Here is a 26,101-nt window from a genome sequence, read left to right as displayed (position 1 = left end):
GGATTTGATCTAACCTTTCAAAGATGGACACAACATGCTTTAACAAAAGGCATTTAAGTGTGAATGGGCATTAAGAAAGGCAGTTGGCGTATTTAGAAATAAAGCAAACATTTCGAGCGTAACAACCAGGTTGTAGACACTGAATCAATGCCAAATGAAGGTGTATGCATTTCCACTCGAAGTTTCCTTTACGAGTTAATTTCCTTCTTAATACGGCAAGGCTAAATTTTAGTCGCCAGGCCGATAAAGTTATAGTCAAAACGACAAACGTTTTTGCTGTAGTGAAATATTTGTGGTAAACAGAATGTCGACGTCAAAATAAACATAAGAAGACCAGGCCTCAAAGCTGTCGCCCTGTATATTATATTATTAATTATTATCATCAATCGTGAGTGGAAAATTAATCATGGCATTTGCGATCTTGCTGGGTTGTTTACAATGACACGCATGAGGTCGGATTATGCGGCATTTAATATTAAACTATGGCATTTGTGTTGCCCGCCGGGGGCTAGGATATTAGCAAGTAAAGATTTCACGTGAGCATTACAATCGATATGACATTTGCTAAAACAAACTCCTTTTTGTGTTGTTTCTTAGCTTCTTTGAGCGCACCAATGCGAAGAGTGTTTTTTAAATTCTAGAATGCTCGTTTGATCGACTTAACTTCACGCCAACTGCCTTACTTACCACAGACAACCAAACCATGAATCATAGTGTATAATTGCTTGCGTAAGTCACTGTTCGCGTTCCCAGTGGAATAATTCAAAACAAAGTGGAGAAAAGAGAAAATTGTCTGAATACGAAATTGCAATCAACGTCAACGCTCTGAAGTTAAGAACGACCGTCGATTAATGACTGGTTGGACTCCGCGAAATATGATGTTCTGGTATTTGACTGTAACATTTCTGACTCTTGCAAATGTGGTTACTGGGTATAACTTGGAGGGGCGCTTACCGCTCTACAAAGAAGGTGAGGCGGATGGTACGTTTGGATTCAGCGTGGCTCTGCACAAGACAAGTGATACATCAAGTAGGTTGACATTTCTGTGTTTCCGATTGTAGTCAGCGCAGTACAAGTCCCGTCACTCGAAGAGTTATCAGAAGTGCCACAAAACAAACCTGTAGCAAAAGTAATTCTAGCGGGTGGTACGCGATCAAGTACTTTAACGTCACGCGCTGTATCGGGTATCCTTTCGATATTGATGTCTCGAATTTCTAGCGCACAGTCTAAGACCGGCGCTTTCCAAATTTAGCTACAACTTGAAAAGCAATTAAAATCAGGGTTGACCTATTAAGACCTGATTCCTCCCATAAACGTACACGCCGTAACATTTGCGACAGATGTAGGCTATATTTGACATGTTAGTTTAACCCTTTAACGTCTGAAGTAAGATCACGGCATGAAATAACCGTTGTAAAGGTTTTGTGGATCAAGTGAAATGTCAGGATTCGAAATGTGGTTGAACTTTTGTGCGTTAAAACGGCGTTTTCATATGTTCGGCGCATCATTGGGCATCTTAGATATTACGACTTTTCAAACGCTTTTGGATGTCTTGATTGTTGTATAATATGTATAAACTTCTACAACATATTACCGGAATACTTGGCGTCGTTACGAACTAGGCCGCCTAAACTATTGTTGTCATTTACGTCTTTAAGCCAATTATTGTGTAAGACTACATGCAATTTAATACGGACAAGAAAAAAAAACGTGTAAAACTATTTCACTCGGCAATAAGAGATAAACAGTGTTTTAAAATAGATAATAATGTGTTAAGGATCACTTACAGTGTGACAATGAATTAAAATCCACACATAAATTGCATTAAATTTATTACGTTCTTTAACACATTGCGCCATTGCAAGTTTTAACAAAGTGTTAACCACGACATGAAGCTGTTAGAGAAAAACGATTTGACACTCTGTTGCACGAAATAAAAGAGTCATTGACGCCAAAATAAAAGTCAAAAACTTTTCTGCATTCATATGTAGATGACCTTGCAAATGCTCTGATGGTCGTTGGAAGTCCAACCGCCTCTTCCCTCAGGAGCCAGAAGAACACAATCAAACCCGGAGGAATTTACTACTGCCCCATAACAACGAACAGAGAAGATTGCAGAAGAGTCCAGATGGACGAAGGTATACGATCAAGCTCTAAATCTAGTGGAAATAATCGAAATTTTGTCTAAAACGTCGAATTTGATATACTCCGTTAGGTGCATCAAATTATCTACACAACAAAACCGGACAATGGCTTGGAGTCAGTCTGAAAAGTCAAGGTAAAGTAGAAGTGAAAATTTAAATTTACTTTGACCTTACAACGTATACTATAGATTTACGATTAACTAAATTGTATTATTTACCATATTAACTATTGCTGTACTACATACATTTACGGTAAAATTAAGACTTTAGTTAAAGCATCGGGTGACATATACGCTGTCAACAACAACATATAATTATGGTTAATATTTTTAGGCCCAGGAAAGTTTCTTATCACGTGCGCACATCGTTTTGCGGCTCGGTACATTTGTCCCGGTTCCGCGCCAAAACACGAAAGAGAATTTGAACGAATGTGCGGAAAGTGTTTCCTCTTGAATGGTAAAGTTTTAAAACATATTAAGCGGTTTTTAGCAAAGGGCGTCATAAGAAACTGAACTTGCGTTGTTTACAATAGGAACAACGGCGAACAGAGTCGAAGAAATACCAGCGGACGAAGCTAAGACAATGGGCTTTATAAGTAAATGATTTTGCGGTAAACGCAAAGTTTTTAAAATAATATCTGCCAATGAAATGTACAAGGTTCGACGTCATCATAGACAAAAGCAGACCAAACTTTTCAACAAAAAAACTTTGTTTTCTTGTCTTAGGCTCGGTTTGCGACGTTGCTGATGACGAAATCTGTGACGACAGAAACTACAACTCGGTGGCCTCAAGATACTTCCAGTACTACGCATATGCACAGGCCGGCACCTCGATATCAATCTCCGACTCCGAGTATTTGTTAGGTAAGGTAGCGTTTGGAAAAGAACTAATGTGATCAAAATACATTGGTAAAAATTGGTCTATTTATCTCCACCTAATGGAACGATCCTATCCTAAGTTCTCTGCAGATTTCGATAAGACGTAAATTAATGAGGTTCCTCATCTATTAGTTTAGCCTGAAATTTGTGCAGGAGCGCCGGGTTCATGGCGATTTTCTGGGTCCGTCTTCGGTTATGACGTGAGGAGCGTGCCGACGAATGCTTCGATAAAGAGATTCGAGACCACTGAATGCTCGCAGAAAGAAATAAGAGAGCAAAGTATAAAATGTGACAAGTAAGTGGGTAAATTCTAAGGGACGCTGAGCGTGCTTGTGCTGAAAAAACAGGGACACAGTGGAAGCATCTCTAAATCTGATTAGTCTTTTAATGGATTGGTTGCTTTGATCTCTTGGTACACATGTGCTATTTGCCATGTGCAGTCTCCAATTTAAGCGTCAGATATTCGCTACGCCCCGTTTTACCTGATGTACTTTAGCATCCCGTTAAGAAGAGACGCTTACATCGGATTTTCTCTCGACCAAAGCAACGCTCTTGGATCCTTAAGAGATACTGAGACCATTTATTTTGCTGGAGCCCCTAACGGGGATTTTACCGGGGCCGTCGTGTTTTACCAAAAAGGTAAGTTAGAATTGACTTATTTTTTTGTTTTTTCGACGTCAAACTCTCCTCAGTGAAACTAGAGTATATGTCCTTAATGAGGCCTCTTTGTTACGTACTAGTAAGCAACGGAGGTGGACGAACTCTCTCTCCAATTTTACAAGACATGCTTTTCGGCGAGCACATTGGCTCCAGCTTTGGATTCTCGGTAGCTGTGTCCGATCTAAACGGAGACGGTTTGGATGATCTCATAGTGGGTTCGCCTCAGTATTATCAGTATTCATCCGAAGGAAAATACGGAGGCGCTGTCTACGTCTACATCAATAAAAACCTGCAACGGTTTAGGTGAGACCATAGCAGCAACAGCACTCAGCAGTTTAGTCTGGGTGCATTAGTAAAGCGAGTTCTTACTTGCAAACACAACATAGCCTACACGTAAATTATGAAGAAGAAATAACAGACATAGCTCTTGGAGTGAAACATCCATTTTTTGCTGTTAAGTTAACGCTATAAATCTGTCGTTTGTAAGCATGTAAGAAGTCTTTGTTGTTGTCAGCCTATCGCCACCTTACGTGCCGATTTTGATCTTGAACCAGATTTTATACAACATATCAAAGTTTTTAGCACAGCAGTAATTAGCAAAGCATAAACCTTTCAAAAACTTAAACCGTGGTTTCACGTGCGCAACTGCGTGTAAAGTCGTGCAATAGTCGTGTAAATCGAACCGAACAACCGATAAAGTAAACCGTAATAACCTTGTTTAGCAAATCACCCTATAATCAAGCTGACAGACAGCGGTTAAAGCAAAATATATTTTTTTTCAGCAAAATAAAGCCTCAGAAATTTGTTGGACCGCTCGATTCTTTTTTTGGTTACTCCATAGCGCCACTTGGTGACGTAGATCAGGACGGCTACAACGATTTTGCTGTTGGGGCTCCATACGAAACAAGCACTGGTAAAGTTCACATTTTTCGAGGTAAATGATATCTAGTTAAAAGCGATGTATGATTATTACTGAATGTCGGTAACAAAGTAAAGTTTGTTACGTCATAAATATAAATCAGTAGATCAGCGTATATGGTAGTTATTATCTATTAGTACATCTATATAGTTGCATCGTAGTTATTGTCTAGTCATATGGTAGCTATATCTAGAACAGGGGTTCCCAACCTTTTTATGTTCTCGTACCACTTAGCCACCACGGATTGTCAACACGTACCACTATTTTCAAAACAACTAATTTGATCCAATATTCGCACAGCAGCATTGTATTAATAACAATGACAGCAGGGAACAAGATCGACAAAAGTAGCTTACTGAGTGCAGAGAATTTAGTACGGAAAGAAATAAAAGTGTTGTTCGCATATTTTAGCAACTCAAAATTAAATTGTTATACTACTATACTGTATATCGCATTCAACGGAGAGCTGCTCGCGTACCACCTGAAAAGCTCCCGCGTAGTGGTACGCGTACCACCGGTTGGGAACCCCTGATCTAGAAGGTAGTTGTAACCAGGTTAGATATAAAGGAGAAGGGAAAGGATTTATTAGTTCTTGTTTTATCCGGTTATCTCTGGTCTGTTCTCAGGTTCTGCAGACGGTATCGTGAAAAAATCGCAGGTTATAGAAGGTTCCAGTTACGTCGTATATCCACCCCACACCGATATGAAAGGGTTTGGCATCTCGCTTTCAAGCAACGTTGATGTTGACAACAACGGGTATCCAGATCTGCTGGTTGGAACATTGAGGGACGAAGTAATTCTGTTCAGGTATAAAAAATCCTTTACACGTCTTGGTTATCATAGACTAGCTGTACTTCAATAGTTCTAGCAATAAAACAGTTCTAGAATAATCTTTGTTTCATAATCGCGACAAGATCAGTTTTGTCAAGAGCAAAGTGGCAAAGCGTTGTCATGGAAACGGAAGGACATAAAGTTTTGCGTTGATTGTTGCATGTAGGTCGCGTCCAGTTGTCAGCGTTAATTCATCCCTTGAAGTAAGCACCAAGATTTTTGACTGGCGAATCCAAAAGTGCGACGTGAACGGAAAGAAAACCGCATGCTTTGATGTTCAGTTTTGCTTCAGGTGAATTACTGATGTGTGCATCGTCTGTTTGCATTAATTTTCGTTTTAAACTCGTTTGATTAATAACTATATGAGTTAGTGGTAATCGTCTTTGCAGCTTCACAGCGCGACATGAAGAATTTGCCAGGGATTTATCGATCAACTACACAATAGTGTTGGACAGCACTTTACAAAATGAAGGTTTGGCGCCCAGAGTCTTCTTTGCCGATTCTGAAGCGATCCAGACTGACGTGGCAAGCATTCCCAGGCCCAGTGAGATTTATTGCTGAGAAGAACCCGTGTAACTTTGCATGTATTGTTGCTATTATTTTGCAATATCGCTTTAAACGTGCATTGCATGTTCTCAGGAGCGAACTTTTGCCCAGGCGAGTTAAACAAGATTTATTTTGGAGACAACGTCAGAGACAAGCTCAGCCCGATCGATATTGACTTTAGTAAGCTAAAAGGGAAAATGCTGGTGACGAATTTTTCTTTCAATTACCAGAATTGACAACTAATAGGCCTATCTGTTTCCTGTAGAATTTTCTCTCCCGAGTGGAGTCCCTATTGTTCCTGAGGAAGCGGATGACCCAGTCTTCCGGATGATGGATGATCCCATCTTAGATGCTGATTTCGTAAACGAGAGGAAGGCTACGGTGAAGCTTAAGAATAATTGCGGCACAAACGGATGCCTGAGCGACTTCCAAGTGAAAGGCGAACTGCCGCCTGAGATAGTCGTGGGTAAGTGAAGTTGTGATTTTGATTGAGGTACAAACTTTTGTCATCTTTGAAACGATATGAACCATGGCACGTTAACCCGGACGCAAAGTATCTAATTCTTCACAAGAAGTGTACATGGGTTATCCATTACGACAGGCCGCACCGAAACCATCGCTTTGATTATGGATGTTTCCAACAATCTGGAGGAGGCTCATCAAGCCTGGGTTGTGATTAAACTTCCACCTCTCGTCTTCTATGACAGCTTCTCAGTTTCCAAGAGCTCGGGAGCAAACATAACTTGCTTCTATCGCGGTAAGAACTTCTACAATTGATGATAATCGAATTGAAGGACGTTGGAGACTTTTTAACATTATCAGCCTAAACCTAAACAAATAAGCAAGGTTGGCAATACGTGCAAAGTAAAGACCAAAACATTGACCAATAAAACAGAAGTTATGAATCTTTCTCACAGATAACTCGCTTCAAGATGCAGCAACGTACGTCAGGTGTCACGCGGGAAACCCCTACGCCGCAGGCAGCAAGGACACAGTTGAGGTGCTACTTGATGTTGGACGTCTTCCACCAGAAACGAAAGAAGTTAGTCTTATACATAGGCCAGCAATAAAGGCACTTCCATGCACTAACTACCCTAGCGCCGATATCACAGATTAAGGTAGAACTTACGACCACCACGACCAGCAAGAACCGTGAAAGACCACCGCAACAACTCCAGTCAAAAGTGATCATAGAACTGCAATTGTCCTTGTCCGCTTATGGAAAACCCCAGCAGGTAACTTAAGCTCGTTAACGAGGAAATTAGACGCGTAATCAGCAGCACAACTTGCTGCTAATCATTGCAACATCATCACGTTGTTGTAAAGGTTCGGTATTACGAAGTTCCACCTATCGGGGAATCTGCAATGACAAGCACAGATCTGATCGGTCCTGAAATTAAACAAACATTCATCATCAAAAACGACGGTAATGTTTCGGTCCGCAACGATGCGTTGACCGAACTAAGCGTAAAAAACTGTACAGAAAAAGGATCGTATCTTAAACAGTTTGATTATTTAGCGCGAAGAACTGTAGAAAATGTAGTGTTACGTGTCAACCTACCCCACGAGATCAAAAATGGAAAATGGCTTCTGTATCCGGTCAGGGCGCTGGTCAGCAGCTCCGGGCAAAGTGTGCCCCGTGAATGCGCGGAAGACTCTGTTAACCCTCTCCAAATCAGATTGCCGCTTTCAGCTACATCAAGAATAAAGCGAGACGTAGGTTGCTAACTGTAGAATGTATGGTATTGTTTGTAAGTAGACTCACTCATTATGACATTGCATTCATACCAGGAATATTTCTAAAAGCCGGCGACTTTTAGCTAGCAGCATATATACGCAGTAGCCACTTGTGAAACAAATCATTTGCCTAAAAAGCTATCTCGATAAGTAAACTTGAGCCGGCTGGTGTAAGACAACTGACATCAAAAGATCATTGACAATCTCTTGCAGGTGCAACCCGAGGAGCTGCCCATACCAAGAGCATTGTACGGCGTCGGTGAATATCGTCTCCACTTGACACTGGACTGCAACAGGAAAAAAACAGCACACTGTGTCACTCTTAACTGTCCCGTTGACACCATACAGCCCGGCTCAACCGCTTCTGTGACGTTTCAGGTTTGACTGTTATAAGTCGTGTGACGTGATGATGATGATGACGTGATGATAACGATGACATTTTCTGCACAGTTGAGGTTATGGAATTCTACGTTTATCGAGGAATTTGTCCGGACTGACTTGATCAGCATCATTACAGAAGCAGAACTCGGTCACGCCGAAGAGAACGTCAGAATTGTGGGAAATTCGTCGCAAACGGTAAGCTGATGAAGTACAAAGTCACGGTATAAAAATGTAATGGGTTAGGTTTGTGTCGTGTCACAGGGTTATGTAGGTTTCGCACTTAAGATAACTTTGCCTATTGACGACTAATATAATGAATGATGTTGTGTTTTAACTTTAGATTCGAACCACTGTAGACCACGCTTTCTTCGATGAGGAAGCGGACTCGATCTTCCCGTGGTGGTACATCCTCATCGGAGTCATACTGGCTCTCCTCCTCTACCTGCTGGTCATATTGATATTGATAAAATGTGGATTCTTCAAGAGAAAAAGGTTCTTTATAACTAAAAATCGTAATTTTTCCAGTCTCTGTATGTTCCTGTTGCGTGACAAGCATAGCGATGACGTAGTGAGGCTTCTAAAAGCAAAATATCGGCGTCACGCGAAAGAACTTGTTTTGTGATAAAATAATTCCTTCCAGGAGGCACGAAAGACAACTCCAGGAGGAAAACGATAACGCAGCACTTGTCACCGAAGTAAAGCCTCTTCACAACGAAGAAGAGCGCGTTTAAAGAAAAAACTCTAACATCACGTACTGGAAACTATCATTGTTTATTTATTGTCCAAGGCGTAATACTTAGTATGAGTCTTCCCAAGGTTCGAAATATGACAACCCTCGTGTTAACCAGGAAACAGCGAGATTGGAAAGAAGGTCTGAGAAGAACAATAACAGTGGATGCATGGTGTGGAGTGGATTGGAATGGACGGAAGTTGCCGTTTTGAGATTCCATACAACAGTTCTATAAGCACTTCGCCATTTTTAATTGATTGTTTGCCGGAAGTTTTTCCAAAGCGCACGTAGGCTACGCCCTAAAAATATTTTGTAACATTAATTTTATTTTATGAGATTGCAGTTGCAAGTGTTACCGTTTAGGTGTAAAAGGGCTAACCGTTTCAAAATTTAAAATCAAAATACGTGTTTGTTGCATAAGCTCTATACAAGGCCTGTATACGAATCCAGTTCATTCTGCGAAATTGCTTGGTTTCTGCTTTGTTCATAGTAATGCTTTTTCTTGGCCGCCCTTACAGCAACAGATGTGCAGTTTGTGCACGTTGTAATATTTTGCCAAGTCATGAATTTTTGCCAATTTTACAAATGACATAATGCTGCTATTGCCGGCAATACGCTGCGTTCTGCAAAATGTTAGACTTGAAGTTTTTGCACATCCTGGCTAACTTCTAATCTGCAGTGTTAACAGCACTATACTCATAACAACAATATTAACCACGACAGAAACGTTTGATTACTTGCAAATCATATTCCAAAATACAAGATTTATGTTAGTTCGGAGCAATAAACTAATTATCTCGTTGTATTGTACAAAAGCGGAAATTACCGCGCAAAGTCTTAGGCTTAATGCCGGGATGTTAACACAAGGCAGAAACGTGTCACTGTGAAAAAAGGTCCATGTACTGTATCAGAAATTGGAAATAGACCTGTCGTTCAAAAGTCAACCGAAAAGACACAGGATAGTCTTTAGATATGTGGACACCCTAAGAAGCAATTCACCGCTTCTTGCTCAGCTTTTTCACCGTAAACGATATTTCCACCAAATGTGACAATGGGTTCACTTAAGTAACCGTTTCCGCCACAGTTTAACGCAAAAGACAAAGCAAGCAACAAGGAAGGATGTGGCAGAAAAATGCTGAGTCGTTCCTAATTAAGAGAGTTTCACCAAGCAGGAAACTGCCTCACTTCGACCAACGTCGTTTTGACTTCCAAGCAAACGTGTGTAAAACTTGTGTTAAAATTTCTAAGATATGCACGTGTGCAAAGTAAAAACAAAACTGAAAATGTTTGACAGAAATTGTAAGACTAAAGCATTAAATGTAAATTAGCATTTCCTGTGGCGCAAAATATCAAGGAACGCAAAATTGCAGATAGCATCACGAGTGATATCAAAAATAATAATTAAGCGCACAAACGATGATGCAGAGGCACCCCGAGTGCGCAATCTTGTTTCTTTTATGCTCCTGGGTGTGATTGCGTGTTCACAGGACTTTTCGGATTTCCGGATATCTCTATGTGACGTTACAACAAAACTTCCTTTACGTCTTCATAGAAACTTATAACCGAGCTTAGTGCTGTTGGAAGCACTTGCTGTTATGCACTCAGCCGGTACAGGTGGGCACTGGGCAGGCGTTGATAAGACAAATTCAAAGACAGGTGCAGTACAATCATGGACAAGAGTTTAATTACAGTAGGTTTAAAGGAAAAGGACAGGCAACAGTCTTGCAACTAATACAATCAGCGTTCATTAAAATGACTATTTAATTATATAAATTGTCAAAGAGCAGGTTTTTGACATCTTTATACTGCTATTATCTTATTATCATCAATATCTATTAAAAAACGTAAACTATATGTTGTCTTCTAGTGTTAAAATTGACCCTTTTTGATTACAAATTAATTTAAAACTTTATATGTTTAAATACCTGTTCAAATGTCCCAAAACCAATAACTTTGCTTGTTGTGTAATTAATCAACATTAAGAGACTTATAGAGGAAGATGATGACTACGTCTGATCAAAATATGAGCCGACCTAACGGTGTGTTGGAAATTGTAACGGATTACCTATGACGCATTATTTGTAAATAACTATAGTTATCTATAGCTTCAAAAAACAATTTCGTGCCAAGTCCGAAAGATGATTTGTAAACAGGTTACAGTATTCTCAAACGTCAAAATAAGGAAATCATTTCTAATATAAAATACAATTTCAATCCTTACGCGCGTTCAAACGATTCCATTTTCGGAATTTAATTAGAATTATCTTCTGATGGGGATGATGCGTCTTCTCCTCCTTGGCAGAGCGAAGTTTGTGGAGGAAATCGGCAAATCCAGTTGTGGCATTTCATCCTTGAACTATTGCAAAATAATGCTTATTGTGAAATCATCACCTGGGACGGAGAAAATGGGGAATTTTTGATAAAGGTAAATTTGTTTTATTTCTAATTTTTTTCCCGTCTGCATTGAAGAGTAAACAGAGGAATTAAAGTGTAATTTGTTTAACAACCCAGCAAAAAGCAAAATCACAACAGTTACCCCATCTCCTTATACAAGCTGTTGGTATAAAAATCACTTTATAACGACACGAATTTTTACAGTAATTAATAAAAATAACAGATACTTTCCAACCGAACTTTCAGCTCTAAGCTAACAATAGATCGTTTAGATTTTAGGATTTATTGTCCAAGTGCAACAACAGTTGTCGATAACGTTCTTTGCATTTCAAGGAACCGAACGAGGTGGCAAGAATGTGGGGCGAGAGAAAACGAAAACCAGCGATGAACTATGAAAAGCTGAGCAGAGCTCTAAGGTATACAACAACTATTCAAACCAAACTATTACCAAACTATTCAGAAACCTGATTTGTACGACCCCAACATACCGAGACTCATTCTTGCAAACTTGTGACGAAATGTTTAATTTTCGTGCAGACAAGTCGGCAATTACTTATACGGCAGTAATCTGTGTGGTAAGCTTACTGTGTGAGGCACACGCTAATATGTAGCCTATGTTGAAATGATAGGTATTACTACGACAAGAGAATACTGTATAAATCGAAGGGGAAACGATACGCCTATCAATTCAATGCGGTTGCACTGGAATCAATGCTTAAGCGGAAGCCGGGACGCAAAACAAAAGGTTAGCGTTTAAATTTCCATAGTTTGAAAACGGAAAGATTTTCTAACGGTTTATGCATTTTAACCTGCAACAATCAAAGATCTTTATTCTATAGTTATAGGGTGGCAGCTTGCATTGTACTGCAGGTTTTCTTGCTTCCACGAGACGTGCTAATTGTTTTAAGCCTTCAATCAACCTAAAATGTACAATCATCATGTAGTATCAGTGTGATGGACTACGCCAGACAAGATGAAATATTGACGTAATTTCCGTTCGATGAGTGTTGTTTGGTTATGCACAACGCGCGTAGTCGCTATGACTGTATCTCCGGGCAGTGTACCGTTTTTAGGCCGAAGACAAAGCGCATTCTTGACACGCGAAATAAGGTTGAAGGGCAATCTTGCACTATACTAAATTGAAAGTAATTAAGACGTTGCAAAAGTTTAAAGCGAAGTGTACGGGTTATGTTACTTGTACAGAAAATTATGGCGGTGAAGGCGTATTAGGTTAGAGATTTGTCTTTAGATAGGACGTGAGGTTAGAAGAAAAGGCTTAACATAGGTTATAAAGCTTTATTTTGTATTTTTAACTGTTTTACATGTGTAGAGTCGGAATCATTCGAAGCTAATTCTCCAGATGAGCAAACGGGCTATGTGATGTCTGACGACGGCACTGTGTCAGATAATAAGTCATCGGTGATGGTTAAATCAGAGTATCCCAAGAAATCCGATAAAAGTGAAGAAAACAATTACAACGAAAATATGAATCGAGTGAAGATGCCTGTGCGGCCAATTCCAGTAAAAAGGACCGACATTTACTACGGAGCATACGCGGAGGAAAAAGGGATAATTTATCCGCCACCTCCGCCACCACCATCGCCGGGAGGAAGTCCACTGACGTCAGTTCCGTTATCTCCAGTTCATCGCCGCTATCTTCCTCGGTCCGACTTGAAACTGGTAGGCAGCCGTTATGTCACCAAACAAGGTCAAGGTGTGCAGGACAATAGCAACGTGTTTACACGTTACTGGCGCACAAGCAATAACCTTCATAAGGACGCGCTAAACAGATATCCTCACATGCCGGAATTGGTAAGTTGGGGTTTCAGCAGTTTAACGTACTTGTGTCTGGCTGTCGGCTTTAAATGAATTGGTGGGAAGCTTTTCGTGTTCTCGTTGCTCCTGCTTAAGACTCTGTATTTTTAAGGGAATTTTTGTTCAAAGTAGGCATACTTTTAGCTGCCGTGACAGCTCGTACTCAGCAACGTTCAAATAGCGTAACTTTGCCAATACTGTTTACGTCTTATGTTACTGCAAATACCACGAAAATCGCTCAAAGATTGATATCACGTGACACAGGAAAAGAAGAAAAAGAACGACACAAGAGATCAATTACGTCACACGTTGGAGAATCCTTCCCACAAACGATCGTTTTCAGTGTCTGTGCATCCTCGTCACCTGCCTGCGTCATCAAGCTCATCACCCAGACGTCATCCTTATCATTACGACCCGATGTTGACTTGGCATGCTGGTACTTGTTTGAATCTGTTCGTGAATCGAGTATTGATTTTGTAAAATTTGTGATATAACGCACGCTACTTGTGAAATCCAAATTTAACGCTAAGACCTGAATCTAAAAACCAAAAAAAATCCGGGCCTGAACATAACATGGGATTTTTTTGTAAGTCTGATAGCTTCCGGATTTATGATCTGGGCTTCACGAAAGACGTGAGGCTCGTTTAGGAGTTAAATGACGGTTTTAGAAGCGTTACGCGACGTCTTACCCGCTATTATATGCAGATTCGACGTCTCGAAATCAAATTGATTTACGTCACCGGAACTTTTCTGCAAACTTTCTTAGCGCATTACAGCACCCATCACCTTACCATATTCAATCTGCCGGTGCAGGTAGATTGTTTAAACTTCTGTTTCACTTTTGTTGCAAAACATTTTGATTGTGGCGTTGGCGGCAAATAATCGCCTTCCTCCCGTCGTATTATTTGTAGCCTAATTCATTTACAATTTATTCATTGTTTGATACCAGCATGCTCGTAGAATTTACCGAGTGAAAAACTTGGCCTAATTGATTTTCCTTGGCATTAAAACAGGGGCTTCACCTAAGAAGAATAACAGAAATCACACGGGCAACTATGATCACGTTCAGTCAGCGGCGTCTACAGATTCGGGAAGATTGTTTTCGTTTAATGTGCAAGAAATTGAGGTAAAACTTATTCAAATTGATTGCTTTTGATTTTTTAAAAAAATGCCAAACAACAATCGATTGACAGCACAATGAAGGAAGAATGAGATTCAAGCGCCTACATATTACAGTGCAATTGTTGCGCATTATACACAAACGCATCGCGTTTAAAACAGGAAATGACGCCAACCTTCTTGAATACCGTTGAATTTTCCATAAAAAGAACACAGAAGCGCACGCCATTTCCGAGTCATTTCACACAATTCATAAAAAAGGGTTTTCCATCGGCCACAACTTCCCAACAAAAATAACCCAAGAGAGTTTTGGGAATATTTAAGGAACTGAACTGCTTAAAATAAAGCATAATTCCATTGTGGTATCCATAAATGGAATATGAAAACTTATAGCCATGGAACGTTTTGCACAAAAAAAATAGCAAGTTTTGGGAAAAATAAGTTTAAAACTGCTAAAGTCGTCAGAACATTTCCTATGCGCGCGTCCTTTAATGTCATCGGTACATTGCACATCCGAATCAAATGGCTTCGAAATGTCTTCGGCATATTGTGTTGCACCGGAACTTCGTGTGGTCACGGGTTAACTATCTATCGTGACGTGAACAGATAGACTACATTATCCGGAAATCGACTTCTCGGACTACGCGGAATCAAACATTATATAGCAATTTAAGTGTGTAATATTTCATTTTGTAACATATTGTATAATTGGGAATTTAAGTCCATTGAGAAATTCAAAGTCGTTGACAATTGCACGAAAATTCATTGTGTCATTGAGCTGTCCAATATCTCTAACGTTCAATTGAAGATTGCAACAAAAAACAATTAGCTGGTACGAAGAAGTAAACTTTTTAAACAAAAGCTATCTGCAAAGCTTACTTAAGAGCTTAGCCAATGATTTCTGTTTTTCCTTCCAGGCTTACCAGCAGGAAGCAAATGCTACCAGCAGCAGCAGCAACCATCATCGCCGATGTGCATCTGAATCATTTACGACCTTTGACAGAAGAAAGAAAGGTGAACGATGATTAATGGAGCTAAAAATATGACAAGAAATCTGAAAAATGCCTTGACACACGTCTGTGACTTATTTGACACAGGTCAGACCCAACAAGGCACTCGCTCAGCCGCTGCGGAACACTACAAGGGAAAAGAAAACAGCGGAATGCGCATGGTTGTGCTCCACAAGCCGACTCGTGAACAGCTTAGGTCGGTCAGTTCGCCAAGGCAAGAAGCAAAAGGTAAGGTGTAAAGAAAAATTTGGTGACAGTTATCTTGTATTTAATGTGTTGTAACAACAACAGTTAACGTTTCTTGTACATAGAATACATTTGCAACAACCCATGATTGACTAAACGTTTTGCTTCGAAAATCTAATGAATTCACAACATCTGTAAACAGTCTTGGAAAATGCCGCCTCCCGCGTTCCCGCACCTAGCGGACCCGAAACCACAAAATACATTGAATTGAAGAGACCGGAATGCGATTCAAGGAAACATTTGTACAGAAAAATTACAAATGAAACCATAAATCAACAACCCACGGATCTCTCCACCCGCAAACCTGGTTATTGGCCACTAAAGAAGGGTAAGTTTAAATTGCTATTATCTTCATTTAATGTACTCACACACTCTCAGGTCAATTAACTACATTGGAAACTATAAATCTCATTCTACATATTTTAAACAACGCAGAGCAAACGGTAAATAACAACCAAAAACCTTCAAGAAATAATTTCGACCTACGACCAGTGGAAGACGAACAGACGGAACCTCTCAATCTCAGTTGTTCCAGGAATGACAGGAAAGAAGGTATGTTGTAAAAGAGGGCACATGTAAAGATTATGCAGATGTAAAGATTTACGCTCTTTGCCTTATAAAAACCCGACATAAAACGACACAAAATTTTGGAGCTCGAGCAATTAAGTCATCATTTCTAGAGGAAATCCAGCTCCCTTCCTAGAAGTGATGACGTTACAAGAGAACGAACAATGCGCAAACTTTCGTTTGCTAAAGACAAGTTTTTCTCCATAAAAAGTCGCTGTTTCACTAATGCCTTTTAAATTAATTCCGATTCTAATATAACATGAGATATTTTTTCACGTGGTAATGATTAAGTGTTAAGTATCTCTTACTAAACTTTTTCCTTTCCCCGATACAATATTTTTATGCCCAATACCGAATACATTACAATACAAACACAGTACATACACAAACACAGTTCATTCAGACACTAGATACCTACGTTGTTTAAGTTAATTACGATTTTGTGTGAGACATTTTTTCACGTGATACTGATTAAGGCTTAGGCAACTTTAATTAAACTTTTTCTTTGGCTGGTTTGAATTACTCGAGTAGAGTCATGGCATGAAAATACGTTTTGCTTTTTGCGAAATTTAATTCGTATCACTTCTTTCTTGTAATAACGTCACGTATGATAAAATTCTCTAAAAACTTGTTTTGTTTGCAACTTCTGTGGTAAGTGTGTGTGGTTAACGTGACTGACGCAGACTGTTAAAAAGATTAAAATAGCAAACGAAAGAAAAGTTTGCCAAATGCCTACTTCGTTTAATTCGAACTTATGATGATCTATTTTTACTGTCTAGGTCACAAAAATAATTCCATTGCAATTTATCTTTAAATAGTTTCAACCACAAGAAGCAAAGATAGACGCAAGTCGGAAGACAAAAACTTCAACTCAACGCCCGCTGGTTACAGAACATCGAGCACTTTTCTCACTGTCGCCGAACCCTCAACACTCCGATCCCCGTCGAAAGCTTTCCTAGACACCCTGTCGCCTCTCAGGAATCTCCGTCTCTCAGACTCATCGAGTCCCGTGCCATCGACCAGTCCACGGCGTAAACGACAAGGAGGCCTTCGCGACGCTCTGTCTACGTCATCGATCGACATGGCCGGTACTGATATCGACGAATTTGAGGAGGAATTGTCGGTTTTCCCCAAGCTTGGACGTTTTAACTGCAAGAGCGAGTCACACATTAAAACTCTTGAAATGGAACGAAAATCACCGTATATCACTCTTCCAGATTTTGAGAAAAGGGAACTGAAGTCTCCTTACTCAAGGATCAAGAACAGCCTCCGCCATGAGAGTTCCTCTCTTCCCTCAAGTCCGAGCCATCTGATGCCGATAAAGTTGCGATTCAAGCGCTTCCAGAAGGAGTATAAGGAAGATAATGCATCCGATTACACGGAGGATGATCACAGTCCCAATCAGCTGACAGCTTCTTCGATGAACTTTGTGTCCTTTGCCAACAAAACAGGAAACCGAAGCGTGGAAGCTTACCAGACGGACGACCAACTGGTTGTGATTGCTGATGAAACGAGCTTAGGAAACCAAGCGGGAATGGATGTGGATGACAGTAACTTAGTGTCCTCGTCCAACCTCGACGATGGCGCACGTGATGAGAAAAGCAGGAGCGACTCCGGCAGTTCTTCAATGGCAGAAGACATTTTTCCAGACAATGATAAAAACTGTGAAGATGGTACGGACTTCCGCAAAAGAAATAGTAACAAGTCAAACGTAAACTACTTCCCTCAAACAGCCTGTGTTTAACTTGTATCTCTTCTGTTAAGGAATTCAAGCAACGGTTACGCTCGCCGAAACTACCGCGACCAATAACGACGTTAAACCAACAAAAATCCAGATCAAAGTCCATATGAGTTCGGACGACGAAGACGAATCTATGGACGAGATGCTTGCGGGCAAAGTACAGAGCTTTCCAAGCTTAGCTGAGGAGAGCAATAGCCTCGGCAACACACAACAAAAAAGTCAAAATAGTACTTCAAGCAACAGGTGTATCGGTACGGAACAAAGAAAGCTATCGAATACACATTTATTTCAGGCGTTCATCACCCATCAAGGCAAGTCACATTCTTGCCCACCAACGCCCACTGGCGGCCATCTTAACGCTCCCGAAATGTCCATAATAAGGATCAACAGCGGTGGACCGATTGGGTCACCGTTACCTTGCGCAGCTGAGACGCGTTGACTTGACACCTTTACCAGGTTGATTCAAAAAGCGAGGATAAAAGCACTTTTCCTTGTGTATTTCGGACATAAATTTATGCGCAATTGCTGTACAAGTTTCAGACCAGCAGCAAGTGGTTGCTGTTGAAAGAGGTTACTTGTCTTAATACTCGGGAAGCTCTCACAGCAATAGTCTCATAGCAGCAGCTGAACAGCAGCTTGCGTTTTGTATTACTTTTAAGCTTTCCGCAAGCATGACATGTGCAATAAAGACTGTGGCAATAAAATTGTGATGAACAACATGTATCTGGAGTTTCGTTTCAGTAAAAAGGATCAACACAAAACTTATACACACAGTCAAAATAAACTTGAATGAAATGTTCTAATCCAAACCTTATAAGTTAAGTTATTAAATTTTTGGACATCCAAAGAAACTTACAATCATTTGTTAGGAACTGTGCAAAGGCAAAACAACCAACTTTACGCATCACCACCATACTAGCGTATTGGGGAACATTGGGTCAAGGCTCTCCTCGTAAACCCATTGTTTGGGACCAAAAGCGTTTTTACATCTTGATGTTCGCTACACTTTCTTTTTTGCGACTATAATTTCGACCGTAATAATCCGGGAAAAAAATGCGGACAGATTATGACAGCTTTTCAAAATCTTTGTACACAGCGTTTCAAAATTGTAAAATATTGTCTTTACATTGCCAGTTATTGTACAAATAAATATGAAAAAAGACTTCCTTTGGAAGCGTAAACACTAAAAACTTTTGCGCTCGGCATATTTTTGAAGGGGTCGAAACTGATAGTTTTAAATCCAGCCTTTAAAAAGCTTTGTTCCTCCAATTGACAACCCTAATCACGCCACTGAACACCGCCCCATACAAGTGCTACAAAAATACTCGCAAAAAGGTAAATATACAGGCTTATAACGACTTATCAGGCGTTTTCAGGAAGACATGACTCAATGGGCGCATAATGAGACAAACAGGAAGAATCGAAGGCGTCGATTATTTTCGACACATTGTTCTCTCTTTATATACTCAGGCGTTGTTATAATAATTAAGAGACTTTCTTATGCAAAGTTTTCAGGCGTGTGTTGCGCTAGAAGCTTGCCGGCTTGTACTGCTTACAGATTTATCCTGGATCCCAGTAGAATAAGCGATTGAGAGTTTTTAAAGCGGAATAAGAGAAGTCTTGATGCTAGTGAAGCGGAACTAGACCATGGAAGAACAAGGTGAATGCAACTTTATACCGATATTGTAAAAGATATATTTCCAAATTGAATTTGTGGTGACAATCAGAATGAATGTGCGATAAAGTTTAGGGCATAAATGACGACCACAGTCGATATGAATAATGTGTAAATATCAATATCACCCGTTTGTAGTCGGTTTTCTAATCACAATTTTACCGGAAACTGTTTTAGTTTCAAACCGCAAGCTATTGTTTTTTTCTGTTTTTGATATAACTTTAGTTCAATGGCAAACTTGTCACCCTATATCCAAACCGGGTGTGCGACATTACTAGTTTAACTAGGTGTGGCCGACTTTGTACACAATTTTTCATTTGTTAATTACTCGAAAACTATACGTCGTAAACTGATCAGATTTTTACAGGTTAGTAGCAAAAACATCTGGCTTCCTGTATACATCATAATTGTAAAACTAAAGAAAGTGCAATTACTGTAAACTAAGTATTTCCACAAGTGATACATTTCTAGAAGTTTTTCTTGTTACGCCGCGCCCCCGCTGTTCGGAAAACCAGCTGACGCCACGTTAGGGTAAATAGGGTTAACCCAGAACTTACACCTAACCTCAGTTTATCGCGATATAACAAATATCGACTTTTTGCATATGTCCTTTCCACCAACCCGAACGCCTATATGACCTACAGTACAAAAAAGAGTGAAATAATTAATCACCTTAGCAGTAGGTCTGAGTATTCATCAAATAGGTCATGCAGCCCATTGCTAAAGACGGTGTTTAGATTGTAGGAGAATGGGTCTGCGTATTGAGTTGATCCGAGGATAGATGGCGCTAGCAGCCCAATTTATTTTGCAAACAGACAGGGGAGCAAAATTGGTATGAATGGTGTCGTACACCAGGGCAAGCAGTAAAGTGTTAAATACTATCACATAACTTAAATCTACCTTCTAATCTAAATCTTAAATCAATTAAACCTCAAATGGCAAAAATCAACCTTTTTAACAGTTTCTTGTTAACTTAAATTAAATATTATAACAAACCAGTCTAAATCTTCCATCCAGTTTAAAGCTAATTAACTAAAATTAGTTTTTTGCATACCCATTCTCCTAATCTGACTGTCCATCTTTAGCAACGTGGTGCGTGGCCTACTTGGGCTGAAATAACCACTCTAACCAGAAGTTCATATGAGTGCCTAAATCATAAAGATCAAAGATCGGACATGGTCAAATAAAGTAAGACCAACATGAGAATGACAATAAGAATGAGCATTGGATAGAAATAGGAAATAAACCCGAAGAGAAATGACTACATCAATGCATCATAGACCCTGATAATTAATCTCTCACAGAATAACTTCGATTCTTTATCGCTCTGATTCAGTTTTTGATGGATATGGTCTTGTTCCGAAGACCTACGGGGTTCTATTTCCTGTAACCTACTTTCTTGAAACCATTGGAATCTTGCGTTATTAAATAGTGTTTGCCCGTTTACATATACAGTATCGCACAATGCAAAACTATAAATTTGAAAACAAAACAGATATATTTGGAATACAAAATTTATTTTGGTTTGTCTTTGTTTTTTTTTTTGTAATGCACGGTAGGCCTACTAGCAATTAGGAAATGCATTACTGCATGACGTGGGCGCAATGTATATTTACTCATGATAAACATTGCGCCCACGCCAATTGAGACGATTCCATACAAACCTTATTGTCGAACTAGCACTGCTAGCACATACAGCAGCCAGCAGTGTAACCCTGCCGACAGCTTGCAGTTAAGACTGAACATTGCCAACTCCTGTGAGTACGCATGTTGGTGGCAACAAAATGCTGTAGCGAAACATCGTGGTAAACCAAAGCGTAAAACTAACACCTTGCCAAGTTAGTTATCGGTAAGATAAACAGGTTAAGAGCAACTTACAACAAGAAGAACCGAGGGGCTTCACTTCCCGTTAATATGCTAATTAGTGATACTAAGCCCATGTAGCTTACATACGTGACGATATATTAACAGTTAACACTACTGGCGTTGACAACTGCAATCATAGGCTAACCGATGCAGTTTATAAACAGCCAATTATTCTGATTTTGAATAGCCAATACCGGTGCATTTAACTCATTGAGCTACAACTATATGTTATATGTTTAAAGTCTAATTTTACAATTTAGAATATACAACTACACAACGCCAGTTAGAGTAACATATACCGGCAGACAAATAGTCAGGTTATAGCTTTACTCTAAGTGGCGACGTCGTAACCAACTCACTAGCGAGGCTACTCTACGTCGTTGCACCGTTTGTGATTTTGTTTTCGTGCTTTTAGTCACAATTGTTCTGATGTGACACCGGACAAGTTTTTCGTTTCCAAAGAAACTCTAAATTACTGCCTTATGCCTTGCGGTTACTGCACGTTTAGCACTGCACGTTCGTTGACAGTAATGTCTAGTCTCACAACACAAGCCCGAAACGTCAGTCGAGTGTTCGTGCTCTGTCGTTGAGAGACACACAAAAAGGCATAAATGTTACTCAAAGCAATCAAAAGTAGCTAAAACACATATCAACAAGCAACTTATGAGATTTATTTTGGATTGTAGACGATACCGCGAGCGAGAAAAGAACCAAAAAGGTGTCGGATAAAGCGCGACAACTTTCACGACGACTGAAAGCCATGCAAAAGTCCCCAGGCATGATCGAACATGACGATCTTGAAGACGAGGAGGAAAAGCACAAGTTAATTGAGGTTTGATCACCGTCATAATCTTTATCATGGAAGCTATAGGCCCACTTTAATTACGCAAGCAACAATGCATTGCAGAAATGGTTGACCTTAACTCAGAAATCTATCAAATGAAATCTTTTATAATCAAATCATCATCAAACGTTGACAAAGTGCCAGCTTCCTTGTTGATTGTAACTTGAAAACGTTTAAAAACAACATCTTTGTGATTTTTTCTTGTGTTTTGTTTGTAAGCTAAGTTTCTCTGTTGTGTAGAAAAGACATCGAATTCGAGCGTCTGCGCGGCAAAGGGATGTTTTGCAAGGCAGAATAAATCAATTTCAAGCGAATAAAGATGACGGGGAAAATGTTACGCCAACAGCAGTAAGACGAAAAAAGAGAACAGTGAGAATATCAAAACGTGGAGCTCTCAACCAGGAAATGAGCGAAAAGTTCGCTGAACACGGAAAAAGCGCAACAGGTAACTCTACAACTATCTGAAGTTATATTTATGGTAAATTGTTGGTTGTTATCAAAAGTAATAGACAATTCATTCCTTGAAAAGGAAACAGCCTGGTGGTAGATGCAGAAGGCAGCGGAAGACACCGGGAATCGGTCCGAAATATCAAAACGTCAATATCAACAAGAAGAAAAGCTTTTCTGGCAGCTCAAAAAGCTTCTGAAGAACCGACCAAAGAGGAAGGAACGCAGGAAGTTACACCAAAACGACTCTCTCGAAGAGTGAAAGTTAAAAGTATTAGAAGAACAAGAGAAACTGATACGACCACGACGACGGCCGAAGACGGGCAAGCTTCCAATCTCGGCACGTCATCATACGATGATGATGCTGAAGAGCGAGACACATCTCAACTCGCAATCAGGCCCAGAAAACTTCGAGTGTCTCGAATTACTAGGTTTTCGAGTCCCCAAGCTGCGAGCAAAGTCACGCAGGATGAGGTGTTGGTACCGAAGCCGAAACCCCGAGCTCGAGTACGAGGGTCAGCAAGGCGGGCAATTACAAAGCAAGGTTAGATTCTGTTGTAAGTAAGTTACAGGAAATCGCCTAGGAATAGAATTTATGAGTGACAGCAGTTTATGTATAGGGTTAAACTTGCATAAATAACGCTTAATTTCTCACAGACGCTGAAACGTCCACTTTAAACGAAGATCAAAGCTCGAGAACACTTAAGGAGAACGACAACAGTGCTGAGACACTGGGAATCAAGCCATGTAAATTGCGCGTTTCACGTATTGCCAGATTCAATGAAAGGAATGCCGTTCCAGGAAACAAAAAAACAAACTCTTTACAACTGCCCACGGAGTCATTGTTGCCTGTTCCTGGCAACGAAGCCCAAGAGGTGGACGTCGGGGAAGAAAATTCGGTTGAGGTCCACAAACCGCGGAAACTTCGTCTGTCAAAAATCAATCGATTCGATGGAAAGAAACATAAATCTGTAAAACGGGTTATCCGTGCGTCCATGAGACACAACGAAGGAATAACAAATCGAATAGAAAACCTTAAACAGGACGTGGAAGAAAGGCAGAAAAGCTATCGGGATATGTACCTGCAAAACTATGAAGAAAACGCCGGAGCAGACACACCGGAAGATGATCCAAATCGCAAAAAGAACAGCAATAGGAAGCGCATCGTCCGGGTGTCTTGTAGAGGAGTTCCTAATCTCTCCTCTCGAACCCGACAGCTCCAGGAGTCATCTGAAGAAGCGTCCGGTAATCTTCGGGAAATGCAAAACAAACGGATCGAAGAGGCTGAGGAAGCAATAAAACGGAAACCGACGAAACTGACTGGGGACTACGTGGTTCTCTCGAGCTCTTCTTCAGATGAAGATGAGGAAAGATCTAACAAAGAAGGCGCTCGTCACGTAGAGCACACGCAGGATGACGTGCAAAATGACGCACCCATGGAAGCTGGAGTGGATGAAAATGTTAAAGAAGAACTTCCGGCAGCTACTGAAAAGGAAGACGGTGAGTCGAAAGATGAATCAAATGCCCATCTAGATGAGACTGACGTAAACATGACTTCATCAAAAGATGATGCAGCAAGGGAGGACAAAAGTCCTATTATTGAAGAAATCAATGACAAAGATTTAGAAAATTCTTCAGCAGACGGGATTCGTGAGTACAAGGATGAAGATATTACAATGGTACAAATAAAAGATGACGAAATGCAATCTACCGCATCCGTGAACTACAATGAAGATCACTCACGGAGCAATCTTCTCATGGCGATGCAAGCTGTACAGAGTGCAGATGATCATACGCGTGACGATGATGCAAAAGAAAATCTTTCCAGTGCTATATCGGCCGCATTCGAAGGCGATAAAACAACCTATGACTTTTCAGCCGGATTTACAGGTACTTTTGTTTTGAGAGAGCCAAGCGATGCAAGCAGTGATACGATTTATGCTGATTTTTTGAAGTACGCTAATTTACCTGGAAATCTTGTAGTAGACGAAGAATTTAGGCGTAAGTATCGAGAAAAATACATTGAAGCCTATATTGCCGCAGGACATGAACCAATAGATGTGGATAAAGTAAAAGCGGAATTGGAAATCGTTCCAGAGACATTATCTGAAACCGGTGATGGATTCGTTGCTAAAACTACATCGTCTGACGACGATCAGATAAATACTGCTGAAGAGCACCCGGAAGCTACATTGGAAGATCCTGAAGGCAACGAATCTGCATCAGTTGAGAAGGTAGAAGATTTACAAAATGATACTGAAAAACAAAATGTAGCAGCACACATCCAGAGCAATACCTCCTGCAAAGATGGACAAGCCGAATCGGCCGAGGAAGATATTTTGGGTTCAAATGCGGGGACAGCAACAAAACCTCAGCTACAAAACGCATCACCTAATCAATTGGATTCAACACTTGAGTTAGAAAAAAGCATCAATGAAAGTGAAAGCATCAAGAATATAGCGCTTGAAGTCATTTCAGGAGAAAGCGAAAAGTCACAACCGGATAATTACGAGAAACCTACCATTAGTGATGTAGAGACCACGGTTGCTGAAGAAAAACTAGAACAAATGCCAAATGATGCAAATCCGGAACCCGAGAGCAGAGAGACAGAAACGAAGAGCGCTGAAGACAAAACAAGTACAACAACTAACGTGAATCGAGCTCCCGATTCTAGCGATGCAGCAAAGATGGGTGAAATGAAAGCACAGGAGACTGTTTCAAACACAGAAGACGATCGAGAAATTAAGCAAAAAAAAGAAACGGAGGAAGGCCACCAGGAGTCTGAGGAAACGGTTGACGAAAAGTCTCATCAATCTTTAGATGACGAAGAGTTGTCCACGGATGAAGGAGAACTGATTGTGGAATACATTTACGAAAGTAACGATGAGGAAAACGATGAAGAAGTAGAGTACATTGAGGTTGAAGAAGAGGACTCTAATGAAGAGGAAGAACAAACCGAAGACGTCACTTATGTCTACGTTGATGAAGATGGCAACGAAGTAGAGATCAATCAGGGCGAAGTCGAATACGACGAGGACGGAAACCAAATCATTTACGTCACAGATTCCGATGATGAAGAGGTCGAATACATCTCTGGTAGCGACGAGGAGGAAATCATTTACATGGATGAAGATGGAAATTACCTAGATGCCGATGGAAATATTGTCGATTACGTACCAGGAAGTGACGATGAAGTAATAATAGAAGAATAGCGCGCACGTTTCCATAACGGTCTTGCTAAATAGGGTAGCTGTAGTAGCAGTTGCTATTCTGCTATGACTTCTTCCAAAACATCGTTGTCGTTGATATAATTATAAACAAAACCAAATTCAACTATAAACTAAATGATTTGCATGATTTTATACAGACATGTACTATATACAGACCACTATGAAACCAAACAATGGGGGCTATACCCGACTAAGGAGCACCATATCTGCACTTGCCATGATGTGACTTTTTGTATTTATGTCTTGTACTTGCCTTTGTCTTTAAATGTTTACAAAATGGTTGCTTATAAAGCCGGATCACTACCAAGTTTGTTTATTCAG

General features: G+C 40.2%; 3 protein-coding genes across 8 annotated transcripts; all 3 read left to right on the top strand.

Moving 5' to 3' along the window:
• The first annotated feature begins 574 nt into the window (after window positions 1-574).
• Window positions 575-9,629, top strand: LOC143447392 (integrin alpha-6-like). 2 transcript variants are annotated; one of them, XM_076947475.1, is made up of 25 exons: window positions 575-1,029; window positions 1,992-2,138; window positions 2,216-2,278; window positions 2,478-2,600; window positions 2,677-2,739; window positions 2,870-3,007; window positions 3,176-3,317; window positions 3,519-3,661; window positions 3,763-3,985; window positions 4,465-4,616; window positions 5,228-5,408; window positions 5,599-5,724; window positions 5,822-5,976; window positions 6,072-6,158; window positions 6,244-6,444; window positions 6,580-6,735; window positions 6,896-7,020; window positions 7,091-7,213; window positions 7,305-7,404; window positions 7,498-7,694; window positions 7,929-8,093; window positions 8,166-8,291; window positions 8,437-8,588; window positions 8,737-8,847; window positions 8,945-9,629. In XM_076947475.1, the coding sequence occupies exons 1-24, from the start codon at window positions 852-854 to the stop codon at window positions 8,825-8,827; spliced, it is 3,357 nt and encodes a 1,118-aa protein (XP_076803590.1). In that variant the 5' UTR covers window positions 575-851; the 3' UTR covers window positions 8,828-8,847; window positions 8,945-9,629. The 2 variants fall into 2 exon arrangements, with proteins under 2 accessions (XP_076803590.1, XP_076803589.1); XM_076947474.1 differs by having other exon boundaries at window positions 576-1,029; window positions 8,737-9,629.
• Window positions 9,630-10,439: 810 nt separating this feature from the next.
• Window positions 10,440-18,437, top strand: LOC143447395 (uncharacterized). The gene is made up of 14 exons (XM_076947477.1): window positions 10,440-10,865; window positions 11,085-11,251; window positions 11,554-11,636; window positions 11,850-11,965; window positions 12,551-13,032; window positions 13,300-13,471; window positions 13,741-13,848; window positions 14,049-14,161; window positions 15,072-15,168; window positions 15,252-15,392; window positions 15,553-15,738; window positions 15,846-15,962; window positions 16,796-17,650; window positions 17,742-18,437. Exons 1-14 carry the CDS (start codon window positions 10,826-10,828, stop codon window positions 18,155-18,157), a joined length of 3,093 nt encoding a protein of 1,030 aa, XP_076803592.1. The 5' UTR covers window positions 10,440-10,825; the 3' UTR covers window positions 18,158-18,437.
• Window positions 18,438-19,184: 747 nt separating this feature from the next.
• On the top strand, window positions 19,185-26,083 carry LOC143445214 (uncharacterized). Of its 5 annotated transcripts, none has more exons than XM_076944147.1 (6): window positions 19,185-19,378; window positions 21,946-22,091; window positions 22,344-22,548; window positions 22,633-23,094; window positions 23,208-24,050; window positions 24,192-26,083. In XM_076944147.1, exons 1-6 carry the CDS (start codon window positions 19,366-19,368, stop codon window positions 25,760-25,762), a joined length of 3,240 nt encoding a protein of 1,079 aa, XP_076800262.1. In that variant the 5' UTR covers window positions 19,185-19,365; the 3' UTR covers window positions 25,763-26,083. The 5 variants fall into 5 exon arrangements, with proteins under 5 accessions (XP_076800262.1, XP_076800261.1, XP_076800263.1 ...); XM_076944146.1 differs by having other exon boundaries at window positions 24,189-26,083; XM_076944148.1 differs by having other exon boundaries at window positions 23,208-24,440; window positions 24,594-26,083.
• The last annotated feature ends 18 nt before the right edge of the window (window positions 26,084-26,101 follow it).

Source organism: Clavelina lepadiformis, chromosome 2, assembly GCF_947623445.1.
Source record: "Clavelina lepadiformis chromosome 2, kaClaLepa1.1, whole genome shotgun sequence".
In the NCBI taxonomy this organism is placed as follows: domain Eukaryota; kingdom Metazoa; phylum Chordata; class Ascidiacea; order Aplousobranchia; family Clavelinidae; genus Clavelina; species Clavelina lepadiformis.
This window is presented reverse-complemented; position numbering and strand designations above follow the sequence as displayed.

Coding starts and splice junctions, on each gene's coding strand:
- LOC143447392 (XM_076947475.1), top strand. CDS start 852: ATGACTGGTTGGACTCCGCGAAATATGATGTTCTGGTATTTGACTGTA. Junction 2,601..2,676: donor AAAGTGTTTCCTCTTGAATG/GTAAAGTTTTAA, acceptor TGTTTACAATAG/GAACAACGGCGAACAGAGTC. Junction 6,159..6,243: donor CCCGATCGATATTGACTTTA/GTAAGCTAAAAG, acceptor TGTTTCCTGTAG/AATTTTCTCTCCCGAGTGGA.
- LOC143445214 (XM_076944144.1), top strand. Junction 22,549..22,632: donor ACACGGAAAAAGCGCAACAG/GTAACTCTACAA, acceptor TTCCTTGAAAAG/GAAACAGCCTGGTGGTAGAT. Junction 23,095..23,207: donor GCGGGCAATTACAAAGCAAG/GTTAGATTCTGT, acceptor AATTTCTCACAG/ACGCTGAAACGTCCACTTTA.
- LOC143447395 (XM_076947477.1), top strand. CDS start 10,826: ATGATGACTACGTCTGATCAAAATATGAGCCGACCTAACG. Junction 13,472..13,740: donor GATGTTGACTTGGCATGCTG/GTACTTGTTTGA, acceptor TATTATATGCAG/ATTCGACGTCTCGAAATCAA. Junction 15,393..15,552: donor GCCAAGGCAAGAAGCAAAAG/GTAAGGTGTAAA, acceptor ATCTGTAAACAG/TCTTGGAAAATGCCGCCTCC.